At 45.9% G+C, this 25,402-nt stretch overlaps 1 protein-coding gene across 1 annotated transcript in view; it reads right to left on the reverse strand.

Annotated features, from left to right (window-relative positions):
• LOC129325992 (amine oxidase [flavin-containing] B-like) overlaps positions 1-25,402 on the reverse strand; it is a 99,751-nt gene that overhangs the window by 46,142 nt on the left and 28,207 nt on the right. The window contains exons 2-3 of the mRNA XM_054974042.1: positions 20,738-20,832; positions 19,055-19,192 (exon numbers count right to left, since the gene is read on the reverse strand). Of these exons, the coding sequence (XP_054830017.1) occupies positions 19,055-19,192; positions 20,738-20,832 (233 nt within the window). The remainder of the gene's footprint in view (positions 1-19,054; positions 19,193-20,737; positions 20,833-25,402) is intronic.

The raw sequence follows: 25,402 nt of genomic DNA on the forward strand, positions 1-25,402 counted from the left end.
GGCACTTTGGAGGTCGAGGCGGAGGTGACGGATGATGTAGGTCAGGTGGCCATAGCCGTGGAGCCGCCTTTTCCTGAGGGTAAGTCGGCTATGCCTCAACATGGGGCCAGTTGCCCGTGGGGTGTTGTGGGGCAGCAGGAGGTGGCTGGGGCATCCCAGCCGATTTCCTATCCCTTGCATACGCCTGGCTGGCCTGCTCATGATTCTCTTGGCCAGGGCGCCCCTCCTGCGGCATTTCCTATGGGTTCGGGTTATGCCTCGGGCCATCAACCTTATGGCTTACCGGCCTATGGGGGGCCTACCAGGCTGGGCAGCCACGGTATGCCTCTTTCCACCCTGGGGGGGTATGGGGCTCATTTGAGCTCCCCCCCTTTGGGCTTTTCCCCATATGGCACTGTCCCGTATAGTGCTTTGCCACCCGGGGACACTGCATTGCCGCTGGGTGATCATTTGACCCAGGCAACCCGGGAAAAAATTATACGGGGTGAATATGTGGACGTTTTTACCCTTCTCTTCAGGGAACTGGAGAAGAAGGATAAAGATGACATAGATGACAGGGATAAGGAAAAGATCCGGCGCAGGCGGATTGACAGGTCCTGGGGTCACTGGCTGCCTGGGTTCCTTATCTATGCGGGGGTCTTGGCCAGGGTGCAGCCTGCTAGGGCTCTCCCCCTGTTTCAATATATGAATATTGTATACAGGGCTTATACTAACTTCGAGGGGGTGGCTTGGCTACGCTATGATGAGGAGTTCCGCATGCGTGCGGCTATGACCCCGAGCCTTCCCTGGGATCAAATATTGATCCAACTTTGGGTCCAGGTGATGGGCCCCTCCAAGTCCATTATTGAGGACAGGACCGATAGTGGTCACGTGATTATTCGGCCCACACAGGGTACAGGTTCCCGCACCTCTGCGGGGCAGCAGGTTCAACCACGGCTGCTCTGCTGGGACTTCACGTCCAGAGGAGTGTGCAACCGGCGTGTGTGCAGATTTAGGCACGAGTGCCCCAACTGTGCCGGCCCCCATGCCCATTCTGCCTGTCCGAGGGGACGACAGGGAGGTCAGGGGGGGAAACGTTTTGGGGGCGGCGGGGGTAAGCAAGGGCCTGGAAAAGGGGCCCAGCCCGGTAAGGCTGAGGGTACTTGAGCGGTTGCTGCAAGTATATCCAAGGCACAGGGATGCTGACTATTTACTTTTAGGTTTTAGGTTTGGATTTCGCATCCCTTTTCAGGGCCCCAGGACACCTTTCATGGCAGCCAACCTTAGGTCAGTGGCTGGCATGGAAGAGGTAGTCCGACGTAAAATTTTGAGGGAGTGTGCTGAGGGCAGGGTATTAGGGCCTTTTGATGCCCCACCTGTCCCGTCCCTGAGGGTCTCTCCTTTGGGGGTGGTGCCAAAGAAGGCGCCGGGTGAGTTTCGCCTCATTCACCGCTTGTCTTTCCCCAAAGGGAGATCGGTGAATGATGGCATCCCCGATGAACTCTGCTCGGTGCACTACACTTCCTTTGACCAAGCAGTCAAGGTTGTGCGCCAGTGTGGGGTGGGAGCTGAGATGGCGAAGTGCGATATCAAGTCTGCCTTTCGCCTGCTCCCTGTTCACCCAGTAGACTTTGATCTTTTGGGTTTTGCATTTGAGGGCAAGTTTTATATGGACAGGGCCCTTCCTATGGGGTGTTCCATATCTTGCTCTGCTTTTGAGCGCTTCAGTTCCTTTCTGGAATGGGAGTTGCGTCGCCGCTGTGCCTGCCCAGACACCGTTCATTATTTAGATGATTTTATGGTATCTGGGCCTGCTGGCACGGGGCAGTGTGCCAGGCAACTGGCAGGGTTCATTGAGCTTGCGGAGGAACTGGGGGTTCCCCTGGCTCATGAGAAAACGGAGGGACCAGCTGTTGTCCTGACGTTTTTAGGCATTGAACTGGACACAGTTCAACAGACCTTGAGGTTGCCACTGGAGAAAGTGGTAGACCTTAGAGCCAGGTTGGAGGACTGCTTGAGTAGAGACAAGGTATCGCTCCTTGAGTTACAGCAATTGGTTGGCCATTTAAACTTTGCCTGTAAGGCAGTAGCGCCTGGGAGGGTTTTCCTCAGGCGGCTGTGCAATGCTATGGGGAACTTGCGGTTGCCCCATCATCGATTGCGTATTAACAAGGGGATGCGGGAGGATTTATTGGTGTGGAAGGAATTCCTTGCCACATTTAATGGGGTGACTTTTTGGAGGGAAGATCTGCTGTTAGAGGCTGAACTCCAGGTCACCTCGGATGCCTCCGGGTCTACGGGCTTTGGAGTCTTTTTCAGGGGGCATTGGTGTGCTGACCAATGGCCCGCAGATTGGGTAGCCCAGGGATTGTCCAAAGACCTTACGTTTTTGGAGTTCTTTCCCTTGTTAGTGGCCGTGTGGTTGTGGGGGTCTCAGCTGGCAAACCAAGCGGTCCACTTTTGGTGTGACAACTTGGCTGTGGTGCATGTGGTCAACACCATGGCATCTCGGTCCCCCAGGGTGATGCGGCTGGTAAGAGCCTTTACATTGAAATGTTTACAGATGAACATTTTGTTTAGGGCCAGGCACGTTCCAGGTGTTAACAATGGTGTGGCAGACGCTTTGTCTCGCCAACAGATGGAACAATTCTGGCAGCTTGCCCCTTGGGCCGACAGGCAACCAGCAAGGATGCCCCAGGAGTTGTGGGAGCTTGGACGGCGGAAGTAAATAGAGCCATCCAGCTGTCCATTGCCCCCAGCACACGCTGGGCCTACGACCGTGCGGTAGGGCAGATCTACAAATTCAGGGCAGCAGAGGGGCTCCAGCAGTCGTGGCCCATCCCTCCTGAACACCTGATGCACTTTTGTGTAGTGCAGCATGGGAAGGGTCTTTCTGTTCAAACTATCAGGGGACAGTTGGCAGCTTTGGCCTTTGCCAGCAAGGCGCACGGCCTCCCTGAATTCACAGGTGTTTTCAGGATTAGAAAAATGTTAGAGGGGTGGGCCAGGGAAGTTAGAATGCCAAGTGACCCCAGGCAGCCCATCTCCCCTTCTGTTCTGAGGGGGCTGGGGACCGCTTGGGGCGAGGTATGTTCCTTGGCATTTGAAAGGAAGCTGTTCCATGCAGCTTCCTTGACAGCCTTCTTTGGAGCTCTGCGAATCAGCGAGTTAGTGGCCTCGTCCCGTGAGGATGCTTCTGGCCGTGCCCTGGCTGCCAAAGATGTTAAATTTGTAGGGGATACAGTCTCTCTTTCAATTAGGCGGTCCAAGACGGACCAGCGACAGCGAGGGAGCACTTTGCTTCTCGACTCTTGCAATGAGCAGGAGCTATGCCCCGTTAAGGCCCTCAGGGAATATGTCGCACTTTGTGGGGATGACCAGGGGGTCTTGTTCCACCACGAAGATCAGTCCCCACTGACTAAATACCAGTTTTGGGTGGTGACAGAGAGGGCGCTTAAGAGAATTGGCCTGTCAGGGGTCAAATTCGGCACCCACTCCTTCCGGATTGGGGCAGCCTCGACAGCAGCTGCGATGGGGTACCCTCAGCAGGCTATACAGAGAGTGGGCAGGTGGCGGTCGGGGGCATATTGTGCCTACATCCGGCCCCTGCCTTGACTTTAAATGGCGTACTAATTGCTCTTTCCTCAGGTGCCGTGTCGGGCCGTGCGAGGAAGAGAATACTGATTTGTGGCCACAGCATGGTGTTCTGGGCGGCCAATCAAGCCAAGAACAAGCCGATTGGATCCCAGCTGGGATTGAGCGCTGTGGCCATGGTGGAGTGGCAGGGCCGGCGTGGCCTTAAATGGCCTGGCCTGTTGCCCCTTCTGTTTCGGGGACGGAAGGGTCCGCCCCCGCATATTCTGGTCATTCACCTGGGTGGTAATGACCTGGGATTCATGAAGGGCAAAGCCCTGTCATTGCAAGTAGCTGCGGACCTGAGATATATAAGCAGCCGATGGCCGAGCATGCTTATAATTTGGTCGGAAATGCTACAAAGACGGGTTTGGAGGGATGCTTTAAATCCCACGGCCATAGAGAAGGCCCGGCGTAAGGCCAACCATGATATTGGGAAATCTTTGGGGCAAGGCTTGGGCGTTTATGTGCCACACCCCAAGATTAGGGCCGAATTTGCCCACCTCTACCGAGGCGATGGTGTGCATTTGTCACCAGAGGGCAATGACATATTTACGGATGACCTGCGGCAAGGGCTTCGGGTGGCACTAGGCCACCTGTGGGGCGCGAGGGTCTAAGCAGAGGCTTAACCCTGGCGGTGGCAGGAGATTTTGGGAATAGGGTGCGGGCTGGTGAGCACCCTGTGGCACTTCCCCGTGAGTGGGGACAGGGCTGCCATTAAGGGCGGTATGCCTGGTTGCGGCTACCGTACGCTGGCAGAAACCTGCGGGGATCCTCAATACAAGGCCTACCCTCATGCTTTGCGGCTGGGGCGTAATAGGTGCTTCAATGGGGATCCATGGCCTGGCAGCCAGGGTTGCAGCCATTCAAAGGATGGCCTACACCGGGGGGCGTGGGGATCACCCAGACAGGTCAAGGCGGAGGTCCGGAGTTGACCCCAGGGCTTGACCTGTACCGCTTAGTTGGCCCTTGCCTTGTTTATGTTATGGTCATTTAATAAACGGCCCTTTAATTCCAAGCCTGTGTCTGTCTCTTCCTTCTGGCTGGGGTGGCAAGAAGACTCACCCTGCGGCTGCTCACAGCCTCGGCAGGGAGTCTCCGTTTGCCGCCCCGCCCGGAGGAAAGGAGGCAGGCTCCCTTCCTTCCCGGGCATCCGGGCATTGGCCAGGGGGCGGAGCCAAGGGCCGTTTTTCGGCGGCTCCGTCTTCCCCTGGCCGCAGTTTTGCAAGAGCTCGGCCCACCCACCTCTCCCTGTTTTAGTGCAGGACTAGCTGGCTGCTGTTCCAGAGCCGGGTAGGAATTTTTACCTTTTTTCCCAGATTGGCCACGGGAAAGGAAGGTTTTTTCGCCTACCTTGCACTAATGGCAGTGTGTGAGGTATTTGCGGTGGTGCCGTAGGGGTTTGTTCTGTCATTGGCAGGAGATTTTGGGAATAGGGTACGGGCTGGTGAGCACCCTGTGGCACTTCCCCGTGAGTGGGGACAGGGCTGCCATTAAGGGCGGTATGCCTGGTTGTGGCTACCGTACGCTGGCAGAAACCTGCAGGGATCCTCAATACAAGGCCTACCCTCATGCTTTGCGGCTGTGGCGTAATAGGTGCTTCAATGGGGATCCATGGCCTGGCAGCCCGGGTTGCAGCCATTCAAAGGATGGCCTACACCCGGGGGCGTGGGGATCGCCCAGACAGGTCAAGGCGGAGGTCCGGAGTTGACCCCAGGGCTTGACCTGTACCGCTTAGTTGGCCCTTGCCTTGTTTATGTTATGGTCATTTAATAAACGGCCCTTTAATTCCAAGCCTGTGTCTGTCTCTTCCTTCCGGCTGGGGTGGCAAATAGGAAAGCTATACTTTGAAAGGAATAATCTCAAAGGTAAATCTTTGTGGTAAGTAATGATAAGGTAGACCTGCTTGAATTGGAAAAGACAATAACCTACTGGAAAAAAAGAGATGACTGTTTTCTACCTAGGAACAGCATGAGGAAATGATTTCTATTTTAGTAAAAAAAATAAAAGTCTTGTAAAATACTTTAATCTTATCAGACCTGTGCTTTGGTCATCCCAGTGCAGAGTTTCCCAACCTGCAGGTAAGGCCTAAAAGTGCCTCATGAACAGGGGTGTGCACTTGGGGTTTCCAATTCAGGAAAAATACCCAAATTGGACCTGATTTGCAAAGATTCGGGATTTCCGAAATGGCCTCAGTATACCAAGGCCATTTTGGAAACCCCAAATCAGATTCCTGAAGCTATTTGTGTAGCTTCGGGTCAAGGGGTTGAAATGTCCCTCTCAATACCACTGCACAGCGGGAGGGAGAGGGACATTTAAACCGCCGATCAGCTGTTTGTCGAGGTTTCCCTGACAAGCGGCTGAGTGCAGCCTGCCGGAGTTTAAATTTTCCTCTCTGTGCTGCTGGGGAGTGGCACGAAGAGGGACATTTAAATCCCCGACTCAGCCGCTTGTCAGGGGTTTCCCTGAAAAGCAGCGGAGGACAGCCTGCCGGGGTGAAATGCCCCTCTTCCTGCCGCTGCACAGCAGCAAGGAGAGGGGCATTTCACCCCCAACTCAGCCGCTTGTCAGGGATTTCCCTGACAAGCAGCTGAGTGTAGCTTGCCAGGATTTAAATTTCCCTCTCCGTGCTGCTGTGCAGCAGCACAAAGAGGGACATTTAAATCCCTGACTCAGCTGCTTGTCAGGGGTTTCCCTGACAAGTGGTTGAGTGCACCCTGCCGGGGTGAAATGCCCTTCTCCCTGATGCACTGCAGCAGCAGGAAAAGGAGCATTTCACCCCTGACACAGCCGCTTGTCGGGAAGTTTTGGGACCTTTTAAACTTCAGCTGGGTTGCAGGAGCATTTTCCTCTTTAAACGCCCCCCTCCAGCCAGCTGGAAAGGGGGAGAGTTAAAGGGAAGAATGCTCCCAGCACTATTGGCAAGCAGCGCTGGGAGCATTGCAAGCAGCGGTGAAAGAGCCCTTCCATGCTTCACTTGGGTCACATGGGGGGGGTCTCCCATGACCCAGATGGAGTTTAAAGGGCCTGCCACAAACCCAGTGGGGTTTGAACTCTCCCCCTCGCCACTTATTTCACCTGATGGGAGGGGAAAAAAGGGGAAACCCAATTTTTTTTTTTTGCACATCCCTATTCATGAAGCCTCTGAAAGTAGGTCTCAGGCCAGCCATTCCTAATGGTGGCTCCTGCCCTTTGCACCCTTCTCTTTCTCTGCTCTTCTTCCTTGCCACTTTCTCACATTCTCACATAGCCCTTTGCAACAATAATGGAGGGAACTGTCTGGCAAGAAGTAACTACAATAATAGGTGGAAGAAAATAGGGAAAGGCTGGAGAGTAGGTGGGAGCAGAACAGCAAATGGAAAACTGAGAGGAGAGAGCATAGACTCTGTCTTGACACTGCCCCTTAGCAGCCCATTCTCTTGCCCAGCCCCTGCAGTGCCTCACTGCCCTCTATCTACTGTGAGAGATGTACTGCATTGAGCCACTTGCTACCCACCTTTTGACAATATCTGCCATCTTCCCGCATCTCCTTTACTTGGCACCCCTTCGCACAGTGCCTTCTCAATCTCTTGGGCCAGCCCTGAATGGGTAACCATACAAAGGAAATTTGGACTTTGTGGATCACTATACTGAAAAGGTTGGGAACCACTAACCTAGTGGATGACCTTTGCCAAGATACCAAGAGAGAGGACTGATTCTCTTGAAACTCTCTGCAACTTTCAACCCCCTCTTTTATGACTGACATCCTTCTGAGTCATTTCTAAAGGTTGGGAGTTGTAAGGACTACATTGCAATAGTTTTGTTTTTATCTATTAGGAAGCTCCCAGAAGCTGGTGTTGAGAGATTGCTGCTCTACCCAGTTTGGTGGAATGGCTAAGAGTGGTGGGTCTCTAATCTGGACAACTGGGTTTGATTCTCCACTCCTCCACTTGAAGCCAGCTGAGTGACCTTGGGACAGTCACAGCTTTTCCAGAGCTCTCTCAGCCCTACTCACTTCACAGAGTAACTGTTGTGGGGATAATAATCACATACTTTGTAAACTGCTCTGAGTGGTTGTTAAGTTGTCCTGAAGGGTGGTATAGGAATCAAATGTCAGAAGATATAAATGCTCCAGCCAGCCTGGGAGGGGGGAGTTGTCCTGCAACCCTCAGAGAGGCCAGGAGGCTCTTGCTGCAGATTGCCCACAGGCAGAGAGAGGCCTTGGGGATAAGGGAAGGCAGCAGTGGGAAGGGATCCTCAGAGGGAACCAGAACTACCTGTAGAAGGCAGGAGGCGAGGCTGCAGGTTGGTAACTGAACCTCATCCTGAGGGAAAATAAGCATAGGGATCAGTTCAGGGACAGAGGAACTGCATTTTGTCTTTTTTTTTTTTGTGCCTGGTGGTGTTTTCCTTTCTGTATTTGATTTAAAGTGCCTTTTTGTGTTTAAAATCCTGTTACTTGTAAATAGTCAATAAAATCTTTGTTCTTTGTTTAAAACCCCAGTCTGGTGCTCTGGCCACAGAGTCTCCCCCGCTCTGCCCGCTACCAGTGCCTTAAGAAGGGTCCTGGGAGGGAAAAAGCCCAAAAATGTGCAGGTGCCAAACTGAATTCTGTAAACCTTCAGCAGCAACCATCTATACCTTGTGCCAATAGCCACTGATGGACCTCTGATCCATGTGTTTATCCAGCTGAAGATAAATTTTAATTTTAATTCTAATCTGAGCATGAGTAAAAGATTTGAAAGCAAACAAGCGCAAGAGACAGAGACTTGAAAACGCTATGGTAATGAAGTTAAGACCAATCACTGCTTTCGTGCATCAACCACTCATTGAAGCAACAAGAGCCAGCAGTGAAGCTATCCAGCCTGAGCCAACTACTGACATGCAAGCAGACAAAAACCTCCCTGAAAGAGAAACAGCGAAGCAGGATGTGGAACAGCAAGCTGATTATGAGGAAGCAGCCATGATGCTGGCTCAAACTGAAAATATAGAACTAATTCAAGAGTCACTTAGTGGACAGGGAGAGGCTAAAGAGCCACAAGAAAATAATGTAAATAGTCAGATTTTGCAGTTCACACACCTGGTAAGATAGGCCAAGTCCAAGGTGTTTCAGATGCAGATAAAGATAATGCCAAACATAGATCTACTGTAACAGATGTTGGTTTGTGGTCAGAATTATCACACAAGGAAGTATCCTATTGGATAGAGAGGGGTCCCTCTCAAGTTCTGCATCATTGTGGACCATTTTCAAATTCCAAGAGAGTGTACAAAAAGCAGTCCAGGTTTTGCACAAAAGCTCTTTTTTATTCAACAAAAGCAAATGGGGAAACATATAGCAGAGTGGCTTGTATATTCTCCCTCAAAAGGCCAGATTTATTGCTTTGTTTGTAAACTCTGTCCAAACCTTGTATCTTCTTCCACAGCTTTAGCTACTTCTTATCCAAACTCATGAAAACTCAGAGAAGCATTGGAATGCCATGTTGGCCTACCTAACAAGGAAGCAAGGGCAAACATTAACTTCCAAGCTAGAGGAACAAATAAAAGCAGAACAGCAGTACTGGTGGCATGTCATGGAGAGAATTATTGCTGTAATATGCACTCTTGTAGAATGAGGCTTACCATTCAGAGGAGAGACAATGAACACTTTGGATCTCCAAATAATGCCAATTATCTTGGTCTTTTAGAACTACTGGCAAAATTTGATCCATTTTTCCTTGCTCATATCAATCGGTATGGACATTCTGGATCAGGCAATCCCTCTTATTTGTCAAAAACTGTATGAGAGGAAATTATTCAACTCATGGCAAAAAAAGTTAAGGATGCAATTCTGGCTGATGTGAGAAAGGCTGGATATTTCAGCTTTTCAGTAGATTCCACTCCTGACATTTCACATACTGATCAGTTGACTTTAGTTATCAGATATGTATCACCTAAAGATGGTTTGCCAACTGAGAGATTTTTAACTTTCCTTGAGCTAAAAGACCACTCAGGAGAAAGCATGGCTGATTTATTGTTCACCTATTTCACTACTGAACTTGAAATTGACTTAGAAAATGCCGCGGGCAGTCTTACGACAACGCTGCCAACATGGCTGGTAAGTACAATGGTATGCAGCAAAAAATCATCAAAAAACCCAATTTGCAAGATTTATTCCATGCGCAGGTCACTCTTTAAATCTGGTGGGCCATTCAGCTGTGGATTGCTGCCTTGATGCAGTGAACTGTTTTGGCATTATCAATAAAATGTGTACCTTCTTTTCATCCTCCACAAAGAGATGGGCAGTTCTAAAATCATTTTTGCCACCTCAGTCAAAAGTGCCTAAATATTTGTCAGACACTAGGTGGGACGCACACGCAAAAGCCACAGAAGCTGTTTTGGAAAGTTACAGTGCTATCACTGATGCCCTCAGTCATTTGTACTCTGATGTTAATGGGAAGGGGGAGACCAGGCTTCAAGCTAACAATCTTTTGCAGAAAATGGAAGAACTGGAATTTGTGTTTATGCTGCATTTTTGGACTCATGTACTAGGTCATTTTCACAAGGTCAGCAAAGCCCTTCAGAAATCAGACCCGTTATTGAGTTCTTGTGCAAGTTTGTACTGTTCACTTCTGGGTTTTTTAAGGAAAATTAGAGAAGATTTTGATGAGCTTGAGAAACAAGCAAAACCCACCTTGCCAAATGTTAACTACAAAAAAAGGAGACAAAGAGTAAGGGAACAGCAAAGAAATGACAGAAGTGCACCTGATGCCTTAGATGCGCTTTCTTCAAGAGATAAGTTTAGGATAAAATCCTTTATTCCTATATTAGATGCACTTGAAGCCAATTTAAAGAGAAGTACTGTGTACAGTGATGTTGCACAATTGTTTTCCATTCTTGCTAATCTGACAGCATCTAAGCAAGAAATTCAGCAAGGTGTTGAACTGTTGATGGAAGCATACCCAGAAGATATTGACCTGAAACTTATTGATGAACTTTTGCACATTCACCTGTACATGAGACAAAGCCATAGGCTTACAGAAGAGCACTCTGTCTCATACAGACCTTTATCAAATTATATACAAGGAAAAAATTCAGATGGCCTTTCCTAACGTGGAAGCAATCTTGCAGCTGTTTCTTAGCTTTATGGTCACTAACTGCTCAGGAGAGAGGAGTTTTTCAAGACTCAAAAGAATAAAAAATGAATTACGGGCCACGATGTCTCAAGAGAGGTTGTCCACACTGAGCATTCTGTACATTGAAAATGACAAACTTAGACAAACAAATTTTGATGAAGTTTTGGATGATTTTGCTAGAAAAGGCTAGAAAAAAACATTTTTAGTCTTACTGTATTTGATGGTGGTAGTTTACTTCTTAATATGTATTTTAAAACTGACTGTTTAATGACAACATAAAGTTGATTCTAAAAGTGCCATACTGTCAGGTAATCACGATCATATTATTTACACTTCCCAGGCAATATAATTTGTAAACTCAAGGTTTGTTTTTTTAAGAATAACATTACAACTTCATTTTCCTAAAAATTAATGCTTATTCCACAAAAGGTTTATAAAGTTCAGTTATTGCAAAAGTTTTTCAGTGTTAATTTTAACATTTATGAATTTTTTTACAATCACTATGGTATTTAACAATAACATCTTATGTCCTTTAGAGGAGAAATTGTGAATTGCAGATTTTTAAAAACCCGTCATCATCCTTGGCTTCACTCAATTTTGTTTATAACACTCTTCCATTTTCTTCTAGTAGTGAGGGTGGGGGATTGGGAGGGGCCTCACAAGTGGAGTAGCCTAGGGCCTCTCTTCATCTAAATCTGGCCCTGCTCCTCCTGCAGTGCCTCTGCCACTGGCTGTGGATCTGGGTCAGGTTTGCCAGCTGCCTCTCCCTCAGAAGAGTCCTCTGAGTCTCTCTGGTCTGCTGGGCCATGTTGGTCCATGACATCAATCTTACTAAAACAATCTTACTAAAACACCAATTAAATAGTACAAACAATTGACAGCGCCCACAAACACATCTAAAACGTTGCAGCTGTAACCAGCAGTGCCTTGTTAGATATTATTAACTACTTCATACTATCACCCCTGAAGATAACGGGAACTTGCCACCTATTGTGGCTGTTCTATGTGGTAAGCCATTTGTATATATTTACTAGTCACGCAAATTGGTTTGCATGGCACAATTGCTTTCTAACATTCCACTGGTTTTATTTCTGGCCATTGTTGGAGGATAATTAAATTACCATGCATCAGAGCAAGTTAAGAACTTCCTTTATATATATGCCACCATAAATCCAGCTATAAAAACCGCCTAATTCCATATTTCAATGCTGGGAGAAACCCCCAAAGAGTGATGACATTCTAGGTCATTTTAATCTGATGAAAATGAAGAGCTTCGTATTTTCCCTTTAATTAGACAGGTCTGTGAAGAAAAGCTCAAAAGAGAAAAATGGAAGCAATTTAATCTAGTCATTTAAAATCCATTTAAACTGTTATGCTCTAAGCTATGCCAAGGGAAACTGCCATTAATTTTGGTGAAGCAGGTTGGGGACTTGAATAAATCACAGCATTTAAATCCTACATATGTATCACCAGCATTATTGCCACAAAGGAACACTACAAAATCTGTTGCCTTCCAAGACAGCAATCTCTCACTTTGCTGCTAATTAAATCCAAATGTAACAGCAGTCTCACATATTTTATTCATGAACAAAAAGCTAGCAAATAAACATTTCAATACCCACAGTCAGCTCCAGACTAGAATGGGAAATAAACAAAACCTAAAAGGAGTGTAACATTTTTATTCACAGATCTCAGCCAGGTAAACATATATTTTCCAGTAATATGGACTGTAGCTTTAATTGAATATTTTATAGGTACAAAAAATGAGAGGATAATAATAAGAGGAAAAATAGAAAAATTACCCTCCATTAAGAAATTCATTTTTATATGTAAACTCAGTCAAGTGGGAAGTATTCAATTTGGGTCTGAAGTTGTATTTTTAAGCAAACTAAAAATACATTTTTAAAAGCAGCTCCTCATTCAGGGCCATTTGCTGCATTTAGTAGGAGAAAATCAGACTGTGCTGAAAGAACTATCTCCCCTCATGTCTCTGGGACTGGTCATTACAGGAAGCTGCACAGTGTTTTACTACAGCTCCCAGAATCCTTATTGCCTACAACTCCCATACTGCACAGGTCCAACTACATTGTTAACCCCTTTATTGCCCACGTGCTACTTTGTGCCACAAAGCTCCAGTCAATTCAGATCACACACAGAAAGGGCTCTTTAATTTTTAACCCTCCTCCACTTCATCTGGCCTGCAGGGACTGATTAAAAACAATATGTCCTTTTTCATTGTTAAGTCAATAAAGAGGTATCAAAATAAAAAGAGGAGAATTACAAGGTCCTTAACATAACTACCAGGGAGAGTTTGAAGGGAGGATATGCAACAGAAGACACAACATCATGAACACATAGGGTGAGGGCTGGTTGAAAGAGGGGGAGGAGAACACATGATCATGTGATCTCTTTGGAGAACTGCCAGAACAGAGTTCCACTTGTTCTGGCAGAAAAAAAGCCCTGCCTTTAACTACAGATTCTGGGGATTGGACCCTGGAACTTTTTGCCAAGGAAATGTTCTGCCACTGAACCATGGCCCCACCCCTACAGCAGCCCTTCAGCGAAAGACGCATTCTTCTTCCCTGCTGATGGAACAGCCTCTTGCATGAGGGAAAGGCTTCTTGCACCAGAGCAAAGTGCCACTGTGTTAACATAACTGCGAGATCCAATGCAATATGCCCCTAGCATTAGGCCATTTCAGTTCACCTTTTTGTATACTTTATGCAATCCGACTAGTGCCATGCTTAGAGTTTTTTATTTAACTATTCCAACTGGAATCTGTCAACAATTTCTGCCCTTTTTTAAGTCAGAGAGAGGGATCAGAGTCCATTAAACCTAGGAACCTAAATAAAATATTCATTTTTAGAACAGCAGTTTTCTCTATCCAAGCATAATAATTATTTTCTAACACACACATTCCTACTCAAAAAGCATTTTGCTAATTTGGTACTTCAAAGAAGGGCTCATATTACTTGAATTTAAAAAACACTTCAATTAGTGAATTTAATTAACTCTGAAGCACTCAACAGTAAAGCAGCAAGAGGTTTTACAAGATCCATGGTAAATCATTCAAAGAAACTAGGAGATGAATTCCTTCCATTTCACTGCCTTCTTCTCTTTTGTTAGTTTTAGACGTAAAAAGCACTGCAATATTGATCATCAGACAAGCATGCAAAATCTCATAATTATTTCATAACAATTTAATTAGATAAATCATTATTCCAGTTGTATAGATCAAAAACTAGAAATGAGGCTTAGACATGGTAAATTATATCCTTGCATCTGAAACTGGGCTCAAGTACAGATTTCCAAAGTGCAAGTCACTGGTTCTTTGAGCAACATCATTTAGCAGACATTTCATACTAATTTATCTGAGACCACTGAAAGAGTTTGACTGTGTTCTCATACTGGATTGCATTAGCACAGTACATTATTTAAAACCATTTAAGGTCTGATATAAGTGCTTAAATTTGTAGACATTCTACATGCATGATGGTTGTTGTGGGTTTTCCGAGCTGTATTGCCGTGGTCTTGGCATTGTAGTTCCTGACGTTTCGCCAGCAGCTGTGGCTGGCATCTTCAGAGGTGTAGCACCAAAAGACAGAGATCTCTCAGTGTCACAGTATGGAGAAGATATTGGCAGGTAATTTATACCTACTCAGGAGGGGTGGGGTTGAGCTGAGTCATCCTGTAAGAGTTTTCCAGGGTGTGGAAAGCTAATGGAGGGAGGCTTCACTGTATCCTGAGGAGGTTCTTTTGCATATGGATTGGGGTTTGATGTGCTAATCTTCTCTGCAGGGCTATTGTTGAGTATAGAGTGTTTTGTTAGCCTGGTGTTTTTCAGAACTGGAAACCATGCTCTGTTCATTCTTAAGGTTTCTTCTTTCCTGTTGAAGTTTTGCTTATGCTTGTGAATTTCAATGGCTTCCTTGTGCAGTCTGACAAAGTAGTTGGAAGTGTTGTCCAGTATTTTGGCGTCCTGGAATAAGATACTGTGCCCTGCTTGAGTTAGGCTATGTTCAGCCACTGCTGATTTTTCAGGTTGTCCAATGCTACGATCAGCAAAAGACAGTAGAGACCCCCTCACCTCTGGAGGAGTATACCGTATACCCTGCAGCTGTGGACAAGTTTACATCGGGACCACAAAGCGTAGCATCCAGACAAGAATAAAAGAACATGAAAGACACTGCAGACTTGGACAACCTGAAAAATCCAAGCAGCTTACATTCCTTTGGAGCCCAGCACCATTCAGCTTGCACTCATTCACTCATTTTCTCTCTCTCTCTCCCACCCCAGTCACAAATGAAAGTAAAGTGCAAAGGAAAATGGCTGTATCTGTATAAAGTAGTCAATGAATTGTATAATTAGTCTCATTATACAATTTCATACTGAATCTTTCATAAATGAACCGGAAGACGTCAACTCCCTCCAAAACTGCTTAAAGTCCAAAAGCTTCTCTTATGTTTTCCTTTAAATTCCCAAGCAATAATCTATTTAGAGTTTTTTTCCAATGTTTCTCACGATGGAATGGTGTACTTCCCATGGAGTATGTAACGCCAGACTGGTCTGTTTCTTAAGGCAAGGATATAGCCATAAGGCGTACCCCGATGGAATGCTCTCAATCTGAGGCCGGCTGCGAACAGATTTCGCGCCTGCTTCTTCAGGAGCTTAGCACCATCAATAATAGACATTAAGGGAAACAAATAATTCCTGCATCCCGGTAAAGGCGGTGTTGCTCTCCACACATATGAAATTGTATAAGAGACTAATTTTGTATAAATATGTTTAAGTATTTATGAGCACTTTGCACTTTGTATATTTTGTGGAATATTTGAAATTGTGTATCAATATATGAAATTGATTTTTGGTATTCTGTGGGTGTTGTCCCTCATTCATTAACTACAAATGAAAGTAAAGCAGCAGAGCAGAATGAATCCAAGCAGCTTACTTTCCTTTGAAGTCCAGCACCACTCGGCTTGTACTCATTCACTCATTTTCTCTCTCTCTGCCCCCCCTCACAAGTCACAAATGAAAGTAAAGCAGCAGAGCAGAATGAATCCAAGCAGCTTACATTCCTTTGGAGCCCAGAACCACTCGGCTTGCACTCATTCACTCATTTTCTCTCTCCCCCCCCTCACGAGTCACAAATGAAAGTAAAGCAGCAGAGCAGAATGAATCCAAGCAGCTTACATTCCTTTGGAGCCCAGCACCACTCGGCTTGCACTCATCCACTCATTCTCTCTCTCTCCCACCCCCACGACTCACAAATGAAAGTAAAGCAGCAGAGCAGAATGAATCCAAGCAGCTTGCATTCTTTTAGAGCCCAGCACCACGTGGCTTGCACTCATTCACTCACTCTCTCTCTCTCTCTCTCCCCCCCCCCCACGAGTCACAAATGAAAGTAAAGCAGCAGAGCAAAATTAATCCAAGCAGCTAGCATTCCTTTGGAGCCCAGCACCACTTGGCTTGTACTCATTCACTAATTTTCTCTCTCCCCCCCGAGTCACGAATGAAAGTAAAGCAGCAGAGCAGAATGAATCCAAGCAGCTTACATTCCTTTAGAGTCCAGCACCACTCGGCTTGCAATTATTCACTCAATTTCTCTCCCCCCCTCACGAGTCGCAAATAAAAGTAAAGCAGCAGAGCAGAATGAATCCAAGGAGCTTACATTCCTTTGAAGCCTAGCACCACTCAGCTTGCACTCATTCACTCATTTTCTCTCTCTCTCCCCACCCCCTCACGAGTCACAAATGAAAGAAGCAGAGCAGAATGAATCCAAGTAGCTTGCGTTCCTTTGGAGCCCAGTACCACTCGGCTTGCACTCATCCACTCATTCTCTCTCTCTCCCCCCCATGAGTCACAAATGAAAGTAAAGCAGCAGAGCAGAATGAATCCAAGCAGCTTGAGTTCCTTTGGAACCCAGCACCACTCGGCTTGCACTCATCCACTCATTCTCTCTCTCTCCCACCCCCACGACTCACAAATGAAAGTAAAGCAGCAGAGCAGAATGAATCCAAGCAGCTTGCATTCTTTTAGAGCCCAGCACCACGCGGCTTGCACTCATTCACTCACTCTCTCTCTCTCTCCCCCCCCCCCCACGACTCACAAATGAAAGTAAAGCAGCAGAGCAGAATGAATCCAAGCAGCTTGCATTCCTTTGGAGCCCAGCACCACTCGGCTTGCACTCATTCACGAATTTTCTCTCCCCCCCCCCCCGAGTCACGAATGAAAGTAAAGCAGCAGAGCAGAATGAATCCAAGCAGCTTGCATTCCTTTGGAGCCCAGCACCACTCGGCTTGCACTCATTCACTCATTTTCTCTCCCCCCCCCACGAGTCACAAATGAAAGTAAAGCAACAGAACAGAATGAATCCAAGCAGCTTACATTCCTTTGGAGTCCAGCACCACTTGGCTTGCACTTGGAGGAAAAGGAATCACGTGGGCAGGGCCAAAACTCACGTGACCTCTTTTCAAATCTACCGGAATGCCATTCCAGTGCATTCTGCCTCCAAATGAGCCCTGGATCCAGTGGAATTCCCTTCCTTTTCATCATCTTTAACTCGTTGATTTTTCAGGCTTCTACTTCATTTAAACTTTGAGATATATATACTAAAGATATCTCCTGCTCTGAGAGTTTGCTATATGATAAATGTAAGAGCAAAGCATTTTCCAGTTCTGCAGGGCATTATTCTAATCATGAACTTTCTCCTCTTCAGACTCATGTATACCAACATATCACTAATTAGCCAGAATTTCCTTATTACTCACCATTCCTTCCCTCCCATATCAACCCAGTGGTTGTGTTTTAACAACTTAGGAAACAGTAAAGTGTTTTCTAGGACCACATAATACTGACTTAAAAAAAATGTTAACATGTTCCATAAGACAGTGTAACAAATCAGTTTAGACATGAAAGAAATCATGGAAGAGCTGTATCATCCCATTTTTGAGACAGAGAAATATACTTGTAATTATAAGAGCCCCCTTCTATGAGAACTACAATACCCAAGTACAGTTGCTAGCCTCTAGAAGGGGGCTGGAAATCTCCCAGAATTACAACTGATCACAAGCCAACAGAGATCACTTCCCCTGGAGAAAATGGTTGCTTTAGAGGGTGGGCTTTATGGCAATACACTCTGCTGAGGTCCCTCTCCTTCCTAAATCCCACCCTTCCCAAGCTCTACCCCAAATCTCCAGGTATTTCCCAAGCAGGAGTTGACAATCCTCACACAAGATCTAAAGGCTTTTGCCACATGGGAGAAGCCTTCATTATAGCTCCTCATAGGGATGCCAGACCCCCAGTGGAGGCAGGGGATTCCCTGCCCCACTCCACACACCCCACCCCCACTTTCCTGGCCAGCGGGGGGCGTGCACCTTCTGTACACACTCCCCTACACTGCTGCATGCTCCCGTGTGCAGCAGCCACCAGGATTGGGCCCATTTTGGCCCGGACCGGGGCCACTGCAGAGGGCAGGAGCACTCCTGAGCTCTGCAGCAGCCCAAAATGGGCCCAATCCATGCCAAAATGGGTGCTGCAGGCTGCTGCAGAGCGTAGGAGCACTCCTGCACTCCACAGCAGTTCAAAATGGGCCCGATCTGTGCCAAAACGGGCCCATTTCAGGTGCTGCGGAGTGCAGGAGCGCTCCTGCACTTCACAGCTCCTCAAAATGGGCCCGATCTGTGGGTGCGATTTGGGCTGCTGTGGAGGGCAGGAGCGTTCCTGCACACCACAGCAGCCCCCAACCCAAGCCCCTGCAGAGTGTGGGCATGTTCCCAGGGCTGAGTGATGATGTCACTTCTCAAAGGTAAGAGCCAGGCCCCAATCCCCCATTGGGAGATGGAGGGGCCTGGCAACCCTAGCTCCTCCACATACCAGCATTGCCCTAATTGTTGGAAGGGGCAACATTGGTACAGGAAGGTAAATTTAGAAGGTAAATTCTAGCAATTTTTGACTGTCTGAATATGAGACACTGCAAAGTTTAGTTTGCCTCAGTCACTAAACAGCGTGAAATGTTCCATACATTTCAGAATGTCAAGTGAACCTAAATAGTAGAGTCCAGTAGCACCTTTAAGACTAATCAACTTTATTGTAGCATAAGCTTTCGAGAACCATAGTTCTCTTTGTCAGATGCATCTGACAAAGAGAACTATGGTTCTCGAATGCTTATGCTACAATAAAGTTGGTTAGTCTTAAAGGTGCTATGGACTCTTTACTATTTTGCTACTACAGGCTAACACGGCTAACTTTTCTGGAATTGAACCTAAGAATTCAGTAATGCTCCAAAATAAATATGATGAATAAGCAGCTACCATTGTCCCATAAAACCGCTTTGGAACTAGATTTGATCTTACCTTGACATGGTGAATAAGGCGCTCTACTTCATTGACTTTGTATGTCTTGAGCCCTAACTCCTTAGAGAGCCGCAAGACACGATTCTGTGTTGGCCCCACATATGCTCCTCCCAAGTCTACGTACTTGACTTGCTTATTCTGGTTGGAAAGAGGTAGAAAGCACAAGCTCTTTGTAAATAAGTGTAGAATGGAAACCAGGAGTATAATTTTTTGTAGGAAATCCCCAATTTTATGATATAGGGTGAATATATATAGATTAAGATGGATGGGCCTAAAATAATGCAGAAATAACAGAAGCAAAAACAGCTCTTGTGACATGCACAGCACGGCTATTAAAATAAATTATTATTATTAACATTATTTACAGTCTGCCTTTCTCACTGAGATTCAAGATAGATTACACAGTGTGAGTTAGTACAGTCAATTTCAAGGAATTTTCAATAGATGACGCTATAGGATATATAAATGCAAATTTGCAAGATTTAATACCAGCAGATATCCAATAGAGTTGAAGAACTGCTGAAACAGAGCATAAGCCATTCTAAGACTGAAATATTAAACAATACAGAACCACCCAGTAGGATCATACTTAAAACAACAGATAGTACATAGTAGTTCATAGTTAACAGATACAGGTGTGCAAGAAAAAATATTCAGATTTCCCGCTTCAGAATTTCCGAAGCCAGAAAAAAGGTTGGAAACAAGCTATTTCCAAAGCGGCAAGTCACTTTGAAAATTGGTTATTGACCAGCTTCAGTATGCTCCATAAAGATTCAGAACACACTAAAAAGCAACACTTTTCTTGCCGCTTGCAAGCCACATGGAAAGGAGCACTTTAATATTTAAACCTCCTCAGCTTGCTCCTCCAGTGCCCACCAGTCATCTGGAGCAACAGGCAAGCCTAAAGTGCCCTCCACACCGCTTGGAAGCAGTGTGGAAGGCACTTTAAAGTTTAAACCCCCACTCTCCAGTCAGCTGGAGCAACTGGGAAACTTAAAGCACCTTCCGCGCTGATTGCAAGCAGTGCGGAGGGTGCTTTAAATTTTAAAATCTCTCCCTGCTCCAGCTGACTGGCAGAGCCCACTAGTCAGCTGGAGCAAGGACACGGGGATTTAAACATGCCCATAGCTTTCCGAAGCAACCCAAATCGCTTTGGAAAGCTTTGATTTGGAATTACTGAATCTTTACAAATTGGGTCCTATTCAGGTATTTATCCCAAATCAGAAACCCGAATTGTATACCCCTAGTATTAAAGTCTATGGTTCCTCTCTCTACTTACTGATACATCTCTTTGAGACCACTTCCTTACAATACAGCCCTCCTGTCTGAGTAAAAAGCCTCTTGAATAATTCAGTTTTGCATCATTTGCAGAAAGCCAGTAGAGTAGGAGCTTTTCTGACCTCTTCCGGTAGGTTGTTCCATATGATGGTTGCCACCACTGAGAATGCATGCATATGGGCAGCTGTTGACTTTGCCCATGTGCAAGGTGGCACCAGCAGAAGGGCCTGTTCAGATTAGTAAAGTTGCCATGGTGGAACATAAGGAGAGATGGTCCTGTAGATATGCCAGACCAAGGCCATGAAGAGTTTTGATTGTATTTTGTGCTGTTAGCGTAACAAGTGCTTGAATCAATATTTTATCTGCTTATATATGTAATTCCTGCATCACCAGGACATTACTTACTCTTGCAGTGAATGTTCTGCCTCCAACTCTATCACGGGCTTCCAGTACAACAACTTTCAATCCTAGGTCAAAGAGTAACTTGGCTGCTGACATTCCTAAACAACAAATGAAAGTAGCATTACACTTTTCCCACTATCATAAGCATTTCACAGCACCATGGAAGATTTAACTTTAAAAATAAACCCAATCAGAAATGTCAGATGTTGAACCTCTTGGATGCTGACATAACAAAGAATGAATGGATACAACAGAAAAACTGGACATAGGCAGCATTAAAATGTCCTTGTGCAGTCTGGATGCATACAATATATGTGTGTTTCTGTACACATGTGTGTTTATAAAAAATACTGTGCCCCAATATGAATAACTGAAAACATTCCCAGGACCCTTTCTGTGCCACAATTCTTGTCCATTTTAGAGATATCACTAAAAAGCCATTGTTAGGATATGGGTTTTTTTTTTACACAGCTATGCAGTAAACTGAAAACCTCTCTTACTCAGGTTTAAAATTATAAAATGAACTCTTAATTCATAAACACATTTTTTACATTAAAAAATCCATTCTCTTAACTTGTTTTGGTCAGTTTCACCTAAAATGTGATAGAAAGTCGACAACGTTAGAACTTAAAAACAGAATAGAATGAAATTTAATGTTCATTTAAGAGGCATCTTAGGTCAGTCTCTCATATCCTCCACACAATATCGCATCCCCCGTTGCAAAGCATATACTTTCTGTTCTAATGATTTATTAAAATCTCAGAAAGGAACACATCAGCATTCCACTGGTGAAAGACAAGCGAACAAGAGGAGTCAGTGAGCTTATGTACTCTCCAGCACTGAGGTTACTAGCAAGCACAGACCCTCAACATCAATGACCATCTGTGGCTAAACTTGTTCATAGGTAAGCCTTCATGTAATGGAGTTAAAGTTAAGCATTTTCAAGTATCACTGGTTTCCATGGGAGAAAATAAGCAATTGATGAGCTCTCTCTTATTGGAATCCTTGATTTGAAATTCTCTCACTGGTGGTTCCCTCTTCACAAGACAGTATTCCAACAGATATCTCGTATCAAGGTTTACCAGTCTTTATATGGGGCTTCCCACTCTCCAAACATAGCTAAATAGGGAAATGTTTCTCAGATATGGTGTCTGTTGCATGACTGACACATCCTATGTTAGTCAGATTTCCAAGCAGGCAAATGCTCAGCTCCACTACCTCCTTGAGGATGCCATCCAACACTAACAAGACAGCATACAAAGTAAGGTAAGCTATGTAGAAGTTGTGGCCCCAGATTTATCTGGGTGGCCGCATTTGTGGCCTGTGGGGCAGCAGCGGGGAACAAGGCATGACAGCCGCCATGTTGGGGGCCTCCCATGATCCCATGGGAGGCCCACCAGCCAATAGGTTTAAAGTTCCAGCCAGCCCAATTGGGGCCAACTTGACAGGGGGTGGGGCAGGCTCCGAACCTGAGGAGGGAGGTTTTCCCTCAGGTCCAGCAGCAGAGTTTAAATTCTGGCACTGCCCTCAACTCCACTGTTTGGAGCCTGCCAGTGAAAGCCCACCCAGCCCTCCCTACGTTTGGGGTCTTATTATTTTTTGATAGAGGTGTTTGCCTTTTATTGTATTCTGTCACAACTTCCTGGCATTTTACATTGGGATCGGATCCCTTTGTGAGGGAGATGGGGCCTGCTGGCTATATCTCCCCATAAGGAATTTTGGGCTGAGTCTCAGAGGGGTATGCCCAGATCGGGGACTGCCAGGGCAGACTCACTCCCAGGTGGCAGGGGAATTCACACAGAGGTGTACACCCATGTGATATCCCGTGGACTGCCACTCCTTGGGTCTGAAGAGGTGGGGTCATCGACTGGCAGGCGGGTCAGTCGATGCTTGGGATCCGATCCCTATGTGTCACCAATGCTTCTTTCAGCTGTAATTTTCAATAAAGTTGTGGCCTATTTTACCTCCAGTTCTGTGTGTTTGGCTAATTTGTCGCCATGTCCCCTTCCCTCCACTGCCCGTCAGTGCTGGGCTGCAATAGCATTTAGGATTGTTGGGAAGGCAAGCAAAAAAAAAAAAGAACTGTATATACCACATATGCTCTGTGTTTGGAACACAAACTATGGTTTGAGTTCTAAAGCATGGTTAATATAAATGAAGGATAGGAGTAACGTCTGAAGTGAGCCACTGTGTGCCTGTGGCAACTTACAAGCCCTAAATCTGATTTCACCAAAAGAAAATTCAATATAAGAAAAATTAATAGAAACAAAGGTTTAACAAGTACAGATCGTACTTGTACAAATGAAAGTGCGTCTATGGAGGTTAAGGGAGGTAAATACAGCAAGCCTTCCTATGTAACTATGGCAACCTGCTATCAAGTGCAATCCCCTTGAAGATGCTACAACTGTGAGTAGACTTCCAAGGGCTTTGTGATGCCACTTTAATCTGCAGAAATTGCTCTGTGATGGAGAAACAATCTGTTTTTGTATTACTGTGTTGGACTGAAATGTCAGCAGTCATAGTGATGATTTGATCTCAAATCTTGTCTTTTTGCATTTTTGGTGGTTTTATCTTTTAACTAGCATGAGCCAAAATTTCAGATTAAATCAAGATGTCAGACAGACGAATCAGAAAAAATCAAACATTAAACATTTTTGCAATGTTAAAGATATAGCCAAACTCTGTACAGCTACAAATGTGAATTTTGAGCAAAAACCTTAATATGGCTGCAGGCAAATGAGTTTTGAAACCACCAGGGCTCATTTGGAGGGGGAACACGCCAGAACGGTGTTCCAGAACATCTGAAAAGAGATCATGTGAGTTTTGGCTCCGCCCACGTGATTCCTTTTCCTCCCGCTGCCTTCCAGCTGCCCGTGTCTTTAGCAGCAGGCAGCAGCAGAGGCAGCACCACCACCACCACCTACCATAACCGCCTCCTGGATTCCCTGGTAGGAACCCAGGGTGGGGGTGGCCAGTTCATTCTGCTTTATTTTCGTTCATGACTTGTGAGTGAGTGAGTGCAAGCAGGGCTGCTGGGGCTGGCTCTCCAGAGGAGGATAAGCTGCTTTCAGTTCATTCTGCTTTATTTTCATTTGTGACTCAGTGAGCGAGCGAGTGCAAGCCAGGCTGCTGGGACTGGCTCTCCAAAGGAGGGTAAGCTGCTTTGAGTTCAATCTGCTTTATTTTCAGGAAATACCTGGAGATTTTGGGGGAAAGGGACCTGAGGGGTGGGTGTTGCCTTCTGACACACTTCCAGTGATGTCAGGGGATGTGGCATATGCAAATCAATTATGCCAACAACACACTTCTGGTAATGTCAAGGGGCATGGCATATGCTAATGAGATATGCTAATGAGTTATGCTAATGAGTTCCTGCAGTTCTTTTTCTACGAAATGACCCCTAGAAACCACCAATGAAAACACTCCCACAAGCCCTGCTTTCTGTGCCTTTCAATATAGAGGTGAGGCAGATGGCAACAAAACGGTTTTCACTGGAGAGGTGGCATATAAATGTGTTTTTAAAAAAGCGGTTGAGGGAGGTTCAGTTCCTATAGTGTAAACACATTCTTTTATCACCCCGGCATCTCTTTTGAAACAAGGGAAAACAGCATATGTGCCAGAAGCCATGATACCCCTTTATAAGCTACTGCCCACTCACTCTCTGAAAAAATTAGCTTATATTATAGTTTAAAAGGCATTTCAGATCTAAACTGGATCCAATTCAAGGTGCTGGTATTAACTAGAAGTGGGCATGAACCGTGAAAAAACCAAGCCCTGCTGTCTAAATAGCCATTTCCCTGCCACTCAAAGCGGCAGGGAAATGGCCATTTAAACTGTGGGGATGGCCCGGAACTCCCAGCCGGCCAGCCAATCCCCACCCACTCTTTAAATGGCCATTTCCCCTCCACTCCAAGCAGCAGGGAAATGGCCATTTAAACTGTGAGTGGGGCTTGGCTAGCTGGCCAGGAACTCCTGGCTGGGCAGCCAAGCCCTGCAGTTTAAATGATGAGCTGCTTGTCGGGGATCTCCCCGACAAGCAGCTGATCCACGGGTTTAAATGCCCCTTTCCCTGCCGTTTTGCAGTGGCACGGAAAGGGGCATTGGTGTTTAAAACGAACCAAACAAACTAGTAGACCAGTTCATGGAAGTTCGTGGAAATGAGCTACCACGAACCGCTGGTTCACAAACCAAGCTGGTTTGTGGGGTTTTTTGGTTCATATTCCGGTTCGTGCCTATCTCTAGTATTAATCCTTAGAGCTCTATATGACTTGAGGTCTGCCTAATTCAGGGACTGCCTCTCCTTATATGAAGCTCTGTGTTACTTCAGGTCCCCTTACTCTTTCTTGCAACCATCTTTAGAATCTATAAATTGGGCACCAGCTGGGGACATCCCTTTTCAAGAATGACACAAATTCTTTGGATCAGTTTGCCAGAAGAGGACTCCCTCCCACTGTAGCTTATTTATAAAGACAGAGTAAGGCAGTCTTATTTTGAGAGGCCCTTTATGGAAATTATGCTAAGAACTTATGGCTCATGTTTGTGGAGGCCTAAGGGCTTGGCACTTGAACCATTAGCTGCATGAAGTCGCTTGTTGGTTTTAACAAGTTCACTTATTACCTCCTACGACTTATCAAGCTGCCTTGGATCACCATTTATGATTGAGAAAGG

Source organism: Eublepharis macularius, chromosome 3, assembly GCF_028583425.1.
Source record: "Eublepharis macularius isolate TG4126 chromosome 3, MPM_Emac_v1.0, whole genome shotgun sequence".
Lineage (NCBI taxonomy): Eukaryota > Metazoa > Chordata > Lepidosauria > Squamata > Eublepharidae > Eublepharis > Eublepharis macularius.